The sequence below is a fragment of the Cheilinus undulatus genome, linkage group 11 (assembly GCF_018320785.1).
Source record: "Cheilinus undulatus linkage group 11, ASM1832078v1, whole genome shotgun sequence".
Classification (NCBI taxonomy): domain Eukaryota; kingdom Metazoa; phylum Chordata; class Actinopteri; order Labriformes; family Labridae; genus Cheilinus; species Cheilinus undulatus.
This window is the reverse complement of record NC_054875.1, coordinates 27,565,331-27,578,002: the sequence shown is the minus strand read 5'-3', so window position 1 is coordinate 27,578,002 and position 12,672 is coordinate 27,565,331. Positions and strand designations below refer to the sequence as shown.

The 12,672-nt window shown below is 38.2% G+C and overlaps 1 protein-coding gene across 4 annotated transcripts in view; it reads right to left on the bottom strand.

Annotated features, from left to right (window-relative positions):
- cacna2d3a (calcium channel, voltage-dependent, alpha 2/delta subunit 3a) overlaps window positions 1-12,672 on the bottom strand; it is a 213,339-nt gene that overhangs the window by 90,609 nt on the left and 110,058 nt on the right. For all 4 annotated transcript variants that reach the window (XR_005992575.1, XM_041799783.1, XM_041799785.1 and 1 more), the window contains exon 11: window positions 1,357-1,435. Coding sequence is in view for 3 of the 4 variants with exons in the window: in XM_041799783.1 (XP_041655717.1) it covers window positions 1,357-1,435 (79 nt within the window). In the remaining variant the exon portion in view is untranslated. The remainder of the gene's footprint in view (window positions 1-1,356; window positions 1,436-12,672) is intronic.

Below are 12,672 nucleotides of genomic sequence, written 5' to 3'. Positions count from 1 at the left end.
GCACTCTTGGAGTAATTTTGATAGACCAAGCCAATCCTGGGAAGGTTCACCACCCTTCCAAGTTTTCTCCATTTGTGGATATGGCACTCACTGTGGTTTGCAGGAGTCCCAAAGCCTAAGAAATGGCTTTGTAGTCCTTTCCAGACTAATAGATGTCAAAGACTTTGTCCTCATCTGTTCTTAAATTTCTTTAGCACCATGTGTTGCTTGATGACTGATGAATATGTGATATTCATCAGTTCAAAAACACATATGTTTCTGCAGTTTAAAAGCAGATTCAGGAGTCTGACTTTTATTATGATCTTCTGAAGAACAAAAGTAAGAAAAAAATCTATATTGGTGAATAAAACCCAAGAACAGGTTAATTTTATGAGGGCCCGAGTACTGACCAGTGCAAGAGCCCTATTGGAACTGAAGGGATTTTTTTTTTACCTATAACTGTTACAGTTATTAAAATTCCCTAACTACCTGTTTTTTGTCAATTGGAATTTCCAAAATTCCAAACACCACTCTGCTACAATTTAGAAAATTATTTAGTGACAGCCTTCAATATGAGGTGAAATAAGGCAACACTATGTTAGTAGGGATTACGTTTCACACAAAGAAGACAATACACCAAATCATCTTTCATCCTGGAGCAGAGAGGTTGTGCCAGAGGATCTGAGAGAAGACTATTCTGCTCATCTCCTGCAGGCTGACGGAGGATGTCACTGTCAGATACTTGAATCATCATGTGGCATACGGACATACACTTATGTAGCATGACACATTCCCACAAACACACTTGCAGCTCTCATCATTTCCACTAACACCATCAAACTGACTGGACTAGTTCTTTTCTATCACTTTGAAGCAACACTGTGGATGCCCTTCCTTTCTTATCTACACACATATACACAGCTAAAATAACACGCACATCCCTTGAGTGAACTATGGCTTGCCTGCCTTATCTACGGCAGCCTGAGGAAATGGAGCCAGACTGTCTCTGTCACCCACCTCACGGCTAAATTTAGAACCTGACGTAAAGTGCTCTACTCACCGAGACAACCATGACCACACACAAAGCAGATGAAAAGTGGTGCATCACCAAGATAGTTTGGACTTTAGGCTAAGAGGAAGTGGCATATCTTGTCAGCGCAACTTGCACTGGCTTCCTGCTGCCATACACATGGTAATTCACACAAAAATGTTAATTCTGATGGACACTGAGAAACGGCACACAAATAACAAATTCCTAGCCCCAAAAGTCATCATTTTTCTCCTCTACGACAACAAGATGCAGCAACTGTCTTCTGCAAAACAGATTATGAGGGAGAAATTGTTAAGTTTTGCATGAATGCATAGTAAGATCCCAACCTTTGTTAGCACACGCCATCCATTTCAGATTATCTGCGAAGGCTGACTCTCGACCAATCAGGTAGGGGAAGATGCGGACCTGTGGAGAGAGAGCAGATAGCTTCTGTCAGTCATTTTAATCGCATTTTGATAAAGTCCACCACACCAGAGTGTAGAAGATTAGAGTGAAAGGCAGGGAGCTCTTCATTTATCTGACACTGATTAGCCAACCCTTTCTCCTCATTTAATAGAGTCTATTATGGGCTCAAAAAAGACTGAAACTTATGTTTTAGACTTCATTTAAAGTTGATTCAAATATTCGCTTAAAACTTGGAAACAAAGCGATTAAGTATGAACAGATAGGTCTTTTCCAAATAAGACGAAGAATCCGAAGTTGTAATGAAAACAAAAGAGTAACTATGATGTAAACATTTTGAGTTGAAAAATGCCAAATCATAGCTGTATGGGTCTAATCCAGAGAATCTTCGAAACTCTCAGCTGCCAAACCCATTTTTGCCTGGCAGAGCGCAGTTGGCTCCAGCAGCAGGTGTAGTTGGCAGGTGTGTGTATGTGGCTGTGTGAGGAGCAGGTTGCCAGATTGGACCAGATGCAAGCCTCTGGGGGCACAGCTGCCATGGCTCCCATGCCTGCATTTTTCACTGTTTCCCTGCCTCACTCTGACAGCATGTGTTTGTGCCTATATGCTGGTGGGTTTAGAGCTAATTTTTGATGACTTCTTTTAACAAAAGGTAATGGAAATGGCAAAAATGCTATGTCAATTAAGTTATTTGAAAATGACATTTCCTTTTTCTGAAATCAATTTTGTTCATTACTATTCTTTGAGTCAAAAAAGACTGACGATTACTGCTTTAGCTAACAAGGATACAAACCAGAGACAGTTAATACTAGGCTCTTATTTCCTAGCATGGTTATTTTTCTGTCTTTTGTCAGCTGTAATTAGTTTCACTGTGGATAAGTAGAGTTGTCAGACTGTCAATTTTAAGCAGCCGTTATTATCTAGACGATAATCATCCCCATTCATTCAAACCTTGGCCATTTGAATGACATCATGAAAGGAAACAACACGTGTGACTGCGAGGTGCCACACAGGATTTTTTTTCTATCTGGGGTTATGTCTTTTCCCACCCTGGTAGCCAAGGCTGAGGCCAAACTCCAGCAGGCTCCTTATTAAATATGAAAGAGGTTTACAGCTGAGTTAAGTGCAGAGAAGATAAAAAGACCCAGCATGCAATCTCTAACCTACTTGACTGCACAAATGTTACATAGCCAGGAATAAACGAACATATGCATGCAAGGCTAGAAATGCACAGACATGCCGGTAAACACATCTATATCTGTTCAGGCACACTTACATACAAGATATCCACATGGGCTCAGGCTGGTTTCAGACTGATGCACTCATCAGTACACATTTATGCAAAACACACTCCTACATAAAATATTGAGCACTTTACTCAGTAATTACTGTACACTCTCCAGTGTAAACATTAATGCAAACATTTAAAACCATCCACGCAGCTACATGTGTTTTAATGTGTAGTTAAAGCAGACTAATTGTTCTCATGCAATATGCAAAATCATCTACTGTAGCACCAGACAGGCGTACTGCTGGATTTAACAACTCAGCTGCTTTCAAATATAGGTCAGTCTGAGTTTTGGAAGCACTGGTGATTCCTTGCTGGTGTTATTCATACATTCTTACATTTTGTTCATTAATGTTTGTTTTTAAACTGGTCTTGGATCATAATGCTCAAAAAAGTCCCAAACAACAGATACAACCTCATCATTGGCCCAATACTGCTTCCTAGCCAAAGGTTTTTTCATGTTGGGGAACTAAAAAATAGTCTGATGGTTCAAAATCAGGAGAATACAGAGGGTGATCAACCAGTTCAAAGCCACAGTCATGCAGAGCAGCCATTGCAAGCACAGACTTGTGTGCAGGAGTACTGTCCCTATGAAACAAGACCGCCTTCATCAGTTTTCAGGGCCATTTTGCCGTGATTGCCTTTAGGAGCTGTCTCACCAAGTTGGCATAATATTTTCCACTGACAGTTTGGCCCTTCTGAAGGGAGTCAATGAACACAATGCCCTGACCTAAGACAAGAGAAGCTGAGGGAGTCAAAAAAGATCACTGTAAATGTAAAACAGCTGCACAGAGTGAGAAAGGAGTGGCCATCAGAACGATATAACAGATATAACAGATAGGTCCGGATCGGATGGTATTTCGTCTGGATCTGGACCATGGCCCGCTAATTAGTGACCTTAGTTCTAGGTGTACTCTACACAGCAAAAACTGGAGAGTTGAATTTTCAGTGCTTAAAGTTTCAGTGTTGATTTTAACTCTTAAAGTGTAATTTTAACACCATTCTGAGTTAAATGGCTTTCAGTATTGGAGTTATTTGACAGTGTTGTTCACTGTTCAATGTTAATTCAACTCTGTAAAGAGTTAATTAATCTAAGTCCTGCCCATTACCATTTCAAATCTGGGGGGTGGAGTTTTCCCATCATGCTCCAGGGAAGAGTGTTTACATTTGTTTAAGATGTGCTTAGATGTCTTTGTATGTGTTAAGATGTTGTGTGTTGTACAGCAATCACTGCTGGGATTCCTTTGCTTTGTTTCTGGTGGACTATTGTTTTTGATGCTAAACTCTTCTGCACTATGAGTGAAGTGGTCCACTACATTGGTCACTTCCTGGTTGTAGGTTGTATTTTCAATTCTATAGGCTGGAGTGCTGGCTTGTAACTCACTGTTTATTCTGGCTCTGAGTATGTCTCTTTGTACCATGATTGTCATAAAACACCTGACTCTATCAGAAATTTGATAAGAAGTGGAAGGATTTTTTTTTTATTAAGTCTGAAAAGCACATTACTTCGCATCAACAATTAAAGTAGTAAATACCACAAATCAACACTGTAAGTGAAAGGAAATAGCACATTATTGTGTTAAAAAGTACATTTAAATGTGTTAAAAAATAACACTGTGGATGTTAAAAAATAACACTATAAGAGTGTTAAAATATCAACACACCAAAATGTTATTTTAACTCCTGTGAGAATTATATAAACTCATAAAAGCTTTAAATTTAACACTGTGGGAGTTAGATTAAAACTGCTGATTTTGCTGTGTTTAGATGTATGGATTTATGGCCAGGGCAGCCATGAATTTATGTTATTCATTATTATTGCTCTGCATTCCTCTTCTCTTTTTTTGCATCTCAATCTTCTTTCTGCATGTCCAATATCTTCATCTGCATCTTTCACTGTTCTTTTACAACCCCAGCACAGCTTTGGCAGACGGCTTTTAAACATGAGTGTGGTTGAGCTCGATCTTTTTTGCCTGTTTAAAAGAGTTTTTCTCTTTGTCACTGAAACTTTGCTAAATGGTGCTCATGTGCTCATGGTGGATCAATAATGGGTATTTATGAATAAGACAACAGAAAGTGCGGTCAAGACCAGCCCTCTTTTTATAAGTAGTCATAATTAGAGAAATTCAACTGAGCAAATGGGCAAACATACTCACATGTATTTCAAAAGTCCAATTTCAGGCAAACTTACACAGTAAACAAACCTTTTTTACTGCAAATGCCCTGATTGTAACACTTTCCATTGATTTAAACAAGAAAAACTGCACTGCACTGGGTTAGAATTAAATAAATATTACTGGAGTGTAGACTTAGTTTTCTATTCTTTAATTTTAGACCCTGATATGGAGGAGGTAAGAATCATAATTAGTATAAATCCACTCAGGTTAAAAGAAACGACTTCAGTGGTCATAAGAAAACCAGCAGACCTTGATAACCTTGTGCAACACTTTCTGAAGTTATCAGCTCATTTTATTTCTTCCCCATTAACAAATCACTCCAATCCATCTTCTGCTTTAATGGCATTTCTTATCTTAAACTCTTTTTCAGTTCTACTAAAAGCAGATGACCCACAACTTCTTAATGATTACAGGCCAAACTCTCATGAGTCTTTGCAAATATTCAGAATCAATCATTTCTAATCACTTGCTTTATTCTCTAATCACATATTATCTAGATATCAATTTGGCATATCTGTGACTGGGGAGGAATTATTAGTGATGCTGGCAAAGATCCAAGGGAGAAAATGGTGTCTGGGCCGTTTTTTGATTCCCAGGTTGAAGTATTGACTAAGAGGATTTGACTCACTGAGTACCTCTAACAATGTATGTTAGGATCAGAGGACCATCCTCGTAAAGCCAGAATTTTGGCATCCTCAGATTGCTGAAATTCTGGATGGCACAAACACACATGAAATGTGATTTTTGTAAATCCATTCCATATTTGGGGGTGATTTTCAAATGCATATCCAATTAGATTTTTGCTGATGCGTCGCGGCTCTGACGTCTAACTGCTTAAATCGGATATCAAAGTGCCTTCTTCATCATAGCAAAACCACATAACACAATGACGACTTCAAAAACAGAGTGATTGAAGTGTGTCAGACTGGCGGCGCAGATTTGCAATGTTTACCAGCTGCCTCCATCCTAGCAAGAGTTCTGCACAACAACTTGACAGTGAGATTATTTGGATGGCAAGATGATGGATCTTATTATTTTTCACGTCTACATTTACAGAAGCGCATTGGATTGATCTTAGTTACTGAGGTACAACCAGCTGTACCTATGTAGAGAGCATATTTGGCCACACAGAAGTGATCTGATTTTCACAAAACAACTGTATGGCCAGTCTGTCTTCAAACTCTGATATTTCAAACAAACCATATGTTATTTTCTCCTCCAAACATTGCTGTGCTACATTGTATGATAGTTTCTCGTATCTCCAGGCAGACTTGATAAACCTTTTGCTTTATAGAGAACAGAGAAAATGCTGGCAAATGAATACACTTGGCTACATGATGCACAGCAATGATTAAAGTACATTTGCAGAGCAAAAAGTAGAACACACAAGCAGGCAAGGGCAAGGGTGTACGTACATGCATGATGTACATATCAATCTCCTCCTGCCAAGAAAGGTACATGTATCCCCCTTCAACTTTACTATACTTTCAGGTTCAAGGTAAGCCTGAGTCAACAAGGACAGACCAAATAGTGCATCTTCCATCAGTATCCAGGTTGTCTAGCTTCCCTTTGTCTTTGCCAGGCGGCCTGCAGTCAAACTCCTACATCAGCCCTGGTGCGTGCAGTGATTCTGTTCTTTTAACACTATCTACACTGCACTATCACTCAGGCACTTATTTATTTTTCAAACAAACCAAATAAATCATACTGTGCAACACAATTAGAAGTGACTCTCCAAATGATTAAAGTTTCACGGGATGCTGTAAACTTTCTTTTGGCTTTACCCCAGAAAATAAATTGATTTTATTTGGCTGACAAAGTCAGAGAAAGATACTGAGGTGCACTGGGCTGTAGCATGGCTGAAAACTTTCACAGTGTATATTCACAGCAATTTAATTGGTATGAATCTGTGCCATCTCGCAAAACAGCATCCAGTTTTTCTTTTCCAAACAAAGTGATGGCACATCACATATTTTTGTCCCCGAGGCAGGTCCATGAGCCAAGCACGGACAATCTGTTAGGAGATCAGACTGTCCAGGAGGCTGTACTCTCAGGTGGTTGAAGGAATTTGGCCTCACTACTGACAGCAAATGGTCAGCCTGTCTGTGTTGGAGGGACTGCACATTTTTAACTTATTTATGTTTTTCCTTTTTTTAGCAGGAATATTCCCATTAGATATATAATCTCTTTTACAAGAGAGTCCTGGCAGCAAACATCAGCCAAAAAAAGTTTTTAAAAAGAAAATATACAAAAAAAAAAAAAAAAAAAAAGGAATCACATCAAAAATAAGTCAAGCTTCTATTGCTGATCAGGCACTTTAAGATGTGGTAAGCTCCATATTAAAGCTTTAGTGCAAACATTGTTTAACCCTCTGAGCCCTATGCCATTTTTTAACCATTGTCACCTGGACTACTTGTCTTAAAAGGCTTGTAAAACATCAACCCTGTGGTGCACATTCAAGCTCTAAACATCCATTTTCTCAGGACAACCCGGGCTTTACAAATATCTGTGCTGCAGTAATGTCAGTTGAATTTTTAAAAAAAATTATGGCACTATAAAGACAAAAGAAAAAATAATAATTAGAAATTAAAACCAAAGATTTTTTGTACTAAACAAAGTTTAAACAAAGTAATTGTTTTGGGTTGTAGCTATGAACAGACATTTGCATAAAGAAAGCATTTTTGTCCACTCTTGTGTTGATAAGGGTGCCTAAGTCTTGAGAAATATTCCTGTATAGTACATTTAGATCAGATGTGTTTAACTCCTTTAATTGTTCTCCCAAGCAAACAGAAACCTAAAGAAGATTGTGGAAATAAAGCACTGAGATGACATTAGACACCCAAACAAAACCACTGTAAAACAATACTTCTGTAATATTCCTGCAACCACAATGTAGACTTAACTGTATCTTCAAACTAGCATGAGGAAGGACAGTGATGAATCATGACTGACACTGAATGTGAACGCAACTAGACATCATGGTGGGAGGAGTATCATTACCCATAATTCATGCACAGCATGCCAGAAGTGTAGCCCATATGTGTTTGAGTGGATGTGTTTGTGCTGGGATTAGTCTGTTTTTTTTGCAGCGTGTTTGCAGATGCAAGCATTTAAAAATAGGCTTATTTGTGTTCACCGTTATGTACATGTGAAATTTCAGATGCCAGTATGGTGTGATAATACGTGCATGATGTATTCATTGTTTTAAAAGCTCAATTATCCAGATAAATAAAAGCACAGCCTTCAGCTACACTAGAAAAGAGGAAAATCATTTCAACTGAGTAAAGCGCCAAAATGTGTTAAGAGAGTTCAAGAAGTCAGTCCTTTGTTTTGAATTTTATTAAGTGCATTATGCTTTTGGAGGTCATGGTACAAAAGTTAAGACAAATGAAAAAAACTCCTAAAGCTTTAGAAATTATCAGAACAATGTGGTAATATCACTTTGAGGATAATGACTGGTCTTACATGAAAGAGAAAGTCATTACGGATTGTATTTGAAGTTTTTAGATGATTTTAGACTTTTCATCTGCAGACTCCCTTGTTTCTTGGCGATGCTTTCCTTATTCTAATGATATAATCACTGTATAGCTTTCTGGAACAAATCTGCATAGCTACTAATTTGCATTAAGTTATTCTCCAGCATGCATGCGTTATCAGTGTGATGCTATAATGTGATGACGCTGATGCTGGTTGGAGGGAAGCCATTACAAACGTGCAGAGAAGGAAAGAGAGAGACAGGGACTGGAGAGTGACAGAGACCGAGGACTTCTATTATCAGCGGGACTTCTTCTAAATGGAACTATCCACCAGCCTTGTCCCCTTTTCCCTCACTGCTGTTCGGCCTTGAGGCAGGAGTGAGAAAAAGGGGTGGGGGGTGTGTGTGCAAGCTTTCAACAGGGGCCACAAACACAGAAACACATGACAACACAAGCGCGGCACTTACGGTGAAAAATTGGTGCCTTTATAAATGCGAGGAAACATAAACTCACACAAATTCAAGATTTAAACTGCCTAATAATTCATATCTCCAGGGAACGTTTGTACTTCTTGGTGCCCTTACTGCTCCACTCATATGCATTTATCTCCTTTATGTGTTGAAGCTGTATGCAGCTAGCATTGCCTTTTGTATAGCATTTCCATCCACAACCTTTTAAGGGTAAAAAAAACCCTGTGGGCTTTCTTTTACAGAAGAAAATGACCCAAAAATAACCCTTTTCTTCCCCTACATCTCCCTCACTCCCTCCCATTTCATTTCATGGCCTGTCAGAAGAGCACAGCAATTACCTCACAGGACAGCAGAAAGACAGCTCGGTCCTCAGAGACAGGGCCCTACTTAACTCTGTCTTAAAGCCCTCTGAATGGACCACATAGTGAGCCCGCTCGATACCTTGTTCTTGTCAAAAACTGTCTCTAACAACTCTCCAAAAGCACTAATATCAGGCAAAACCAGGCTCTGAAAAGTACCAGCAAAACAGGGCATCCTGATGGAAAACACAGAAAAATTTTCCCTTTCAACCCTGCGGTCAGATTCAGCCGAAAGAGCAGTACTTCCCCAGGAGATGTACAGTCATGGATGAAAGTATTGGCACCCCTGGAATTTTTCCAGAAAATACACCATTTCTCCCAGGAATTGTTGTAATTACAAATGTTTTTGGTATACATGTGTTTTTTGCCTTTATGTGCATTGGAACAACACAAAAAATCTGAAGAAAAAAGACAAAATTGACATAATTTTACACAAAACTCAAAAAATGAGCCGGACAAAGTGTTGTTAGCACCCTCAACTTAATATTTGGTTGCACACCCTTGGAAAAATAACTGAAATCAATCACTTCCTATAACCATCAAAAAGCTTCTTACACCTCTCAACTGGAAGTTTGGACCACTCTTCTTTTGCAAACTACTCCAGGTCTCTCAGATTTGAAGGGTGCTTCTTGCAACAGCAATTTTGAAATCTCTTCATAGGTGTTCAATGGGATTTAAATCCGGACTCATTGCTGGCCACTTCAGAACTCTCTAGCGCTTTGTCTCCAACCATATCTTGATGTTTTTTGAGGTATGTTTCAGGTCGTTGTCCTGCTGGAACACCCATGACCTCTGACACAGGCCCAGCTTTCTGACACTAGGCCCTACATTGTGGCCCAAAATCTTTTGATAGTCTCCAGATTTCATGATTCCTTGCACACAGCCAAGGCACCTAGTGCCAGAGGCAGGACAGCCTGAATTTGTGTGGAAGTTGATTGAGGATGTTTATCCACCATTCCAACTATAATGCGTTTCATGCTTTTGTCAATTTTTCTCTTCTGTCCACGTCCAGGGAGATTAGCCACAGTTCCATGGGTTATAAACTTCTTGATTCCTATATTACGCACAGTGGACAAAGGACTTTCAAGATCTCTGGAGATGGTCTTACAACCTTGAGATTGTTCGTATTTTTCTACAGTCTACAATTTTTAAAATGAGGACATTACACTCCCTGCACTATTACTCATAATTTTGTTAAACTTAGACCTATTAGCCAAATTTTATTGACACTCTGTCTGCTATCTTGTGACCACAAAAGCACATTAAAGTTATCAATATCCATTCCAGATGGCCGCCCTTCTAACCAAATGCATGCTATCTGGATGCCTCTCCAGACAAAAAAAAACTAAAGGTACAAAACTCTTAAAATTTCATAACTGAAACTTGTTTATTTATTTATAATGAATGCTTAACTTTGAAATCAGTTCAAATACATTTAAGCTTAAAAAAGGTTGAAATTGAGAAATTTCCAAAAAATAATACTTAAAAATGTTTAATAAAAAGTTGGAAATAACTGGATAATTTCAAAATATATGCACATATTCTACACATAGAATTGAGAAAATCACAAAAGCTTTTTCTATTTTCTCATAGAACTTTTTGTTTCAGTAGTGACAAATTTGAAATACAAAAAATGTAGGGGATTAAATGTTTAAATACAATGCAACATTTTAGTGGATTTTTAATTTTTATTCTTTTTAGAAAAGTGTACAAGTGCTAGCAATATGCAGGCATACAAAGTCAGGATATTTCCAACTCCATTTTTGCACCAGTTTGGTAGAATTGCCCATATTGTGATACAAAATTGTGTCTTTCCAGTGTTAGAAAATAAATAGACCCATTGTCCTTGTTGGAGCTATCTCACCAGGTTATTGTTGATGATAAATTTGTTTTGTTTTGTTTTGTTTTTCTTTGTAAACACCAGGGGGCAATAGGCACTGTGCCAGGCAGTGATTTGACAGGATTCCCATATAGGTAGAGGGTGTGTCATTGGGGTACATGCACCTGGAAGGGGATACAGGTTTTTTACCAGGTCAGTGAGACGTGGCATGAAATGTTTGTGAACCTTTGTTTGATCTGAGTAAATTACAGAAACATTAAAAATTGAACTTTCTTATAGCCCGCGTACAACCCAACTGGACCGGTGCATCGTGGCCGTTTGTTAAAATTAGTCCCTTTTGTTGAAACCTTTTTTTGATAACAAATAGCCACTACAGTCCTCATATGTGGACATCAGATTATTTGAAAACTATTTAAGTTGACAAAATGTTTAGTTATTATACGTACCAGGCCCAACTAATCCCAAATAAGTAGGAGATATAAAAATGCATAACAAATAAAAGCTCATGTCTCTTGAAGTCCCTTCATGGGCTGAGATTTGTGCCACTAGAAACTGAATTTGAATGATGATATTGAAGTTGAATAGCATTATTTGAATTTGAATTTAATGTTTTGAAATTGAATTTATTTGCTTTGAAATTGAATTTATGTGCTTTGAAATGGAATTTTTTTGCTTTAAAACTGAATTTCTTTGCTTTGAAATTGTATTTCATTAACTTGAGCATTCAACTCTAAATAAGAAAATATAAAGTTCAATTTCAGTTAATTTAATTCAAATTCAGTTCTCCAATTCAATTTCAGTTCAGCGTGGCACACCATTTACGTCATCCACTTCCATGAGGAGAAGTTATCGAGCAAAGATATTTCTCAACTGAACGGGACTGCCGACAATCAATTGAGCGAAGCTGGCGTCTTTTCCGCTGTGTCTCAAGACCAGGGACGCAATAATAATTGTATTAAACTTAAAATTATTCATATTTATCATCATTTACAGGAAGAAAAACGTAATGTAAGTCCCAATGTTACTGTAGCTATCGGAGCTAGCTACTGATATGGCTCAGCATAGATTCAGTCAATATGACAGGGATAACTGGCTTACAGTATTTTCCTCCAGTGCATGTAACATCCAGCTAGATTAAGCCGGCTGAGGGAGGGTGGTGGAAATTGTTCCTCTCAAACAGCCAAGTTACCTTAACGCCATTTTAAATAGTTATTATTTTGCTGCTCTGTGCTCCGTGTATGAATGAGGCTTTTAAATAATGACAGAGCAGTAAAAACAGTAAAGCACATTATTATTTCTTGATAAATATGTCAAATTATAGTTATTTACTTGCATTCCTGAAGAGAAAAATTAGTTTTACTGGTTGAATGTTACATTTGATTAATTTCTGACTTCTCAGAGAAGCCCAGTGAGCCGGCTCAAATTTGGTTGAATTCAGTTCCTCATTCCTGTTCAAAATGGTAAAACGTGGAGAGCTCACTGAAAATGAAAGAGTCCGCATTAAAGCACTTCATGATGCTGGATGGTCTTTGAGACAAATATGACAGGGTGGTCTGTAGATCTATATGTATTAACATGTTTACAGCAACCATATTCCAACATATTTAGTGTGTTGAGACATAAAGTTTGG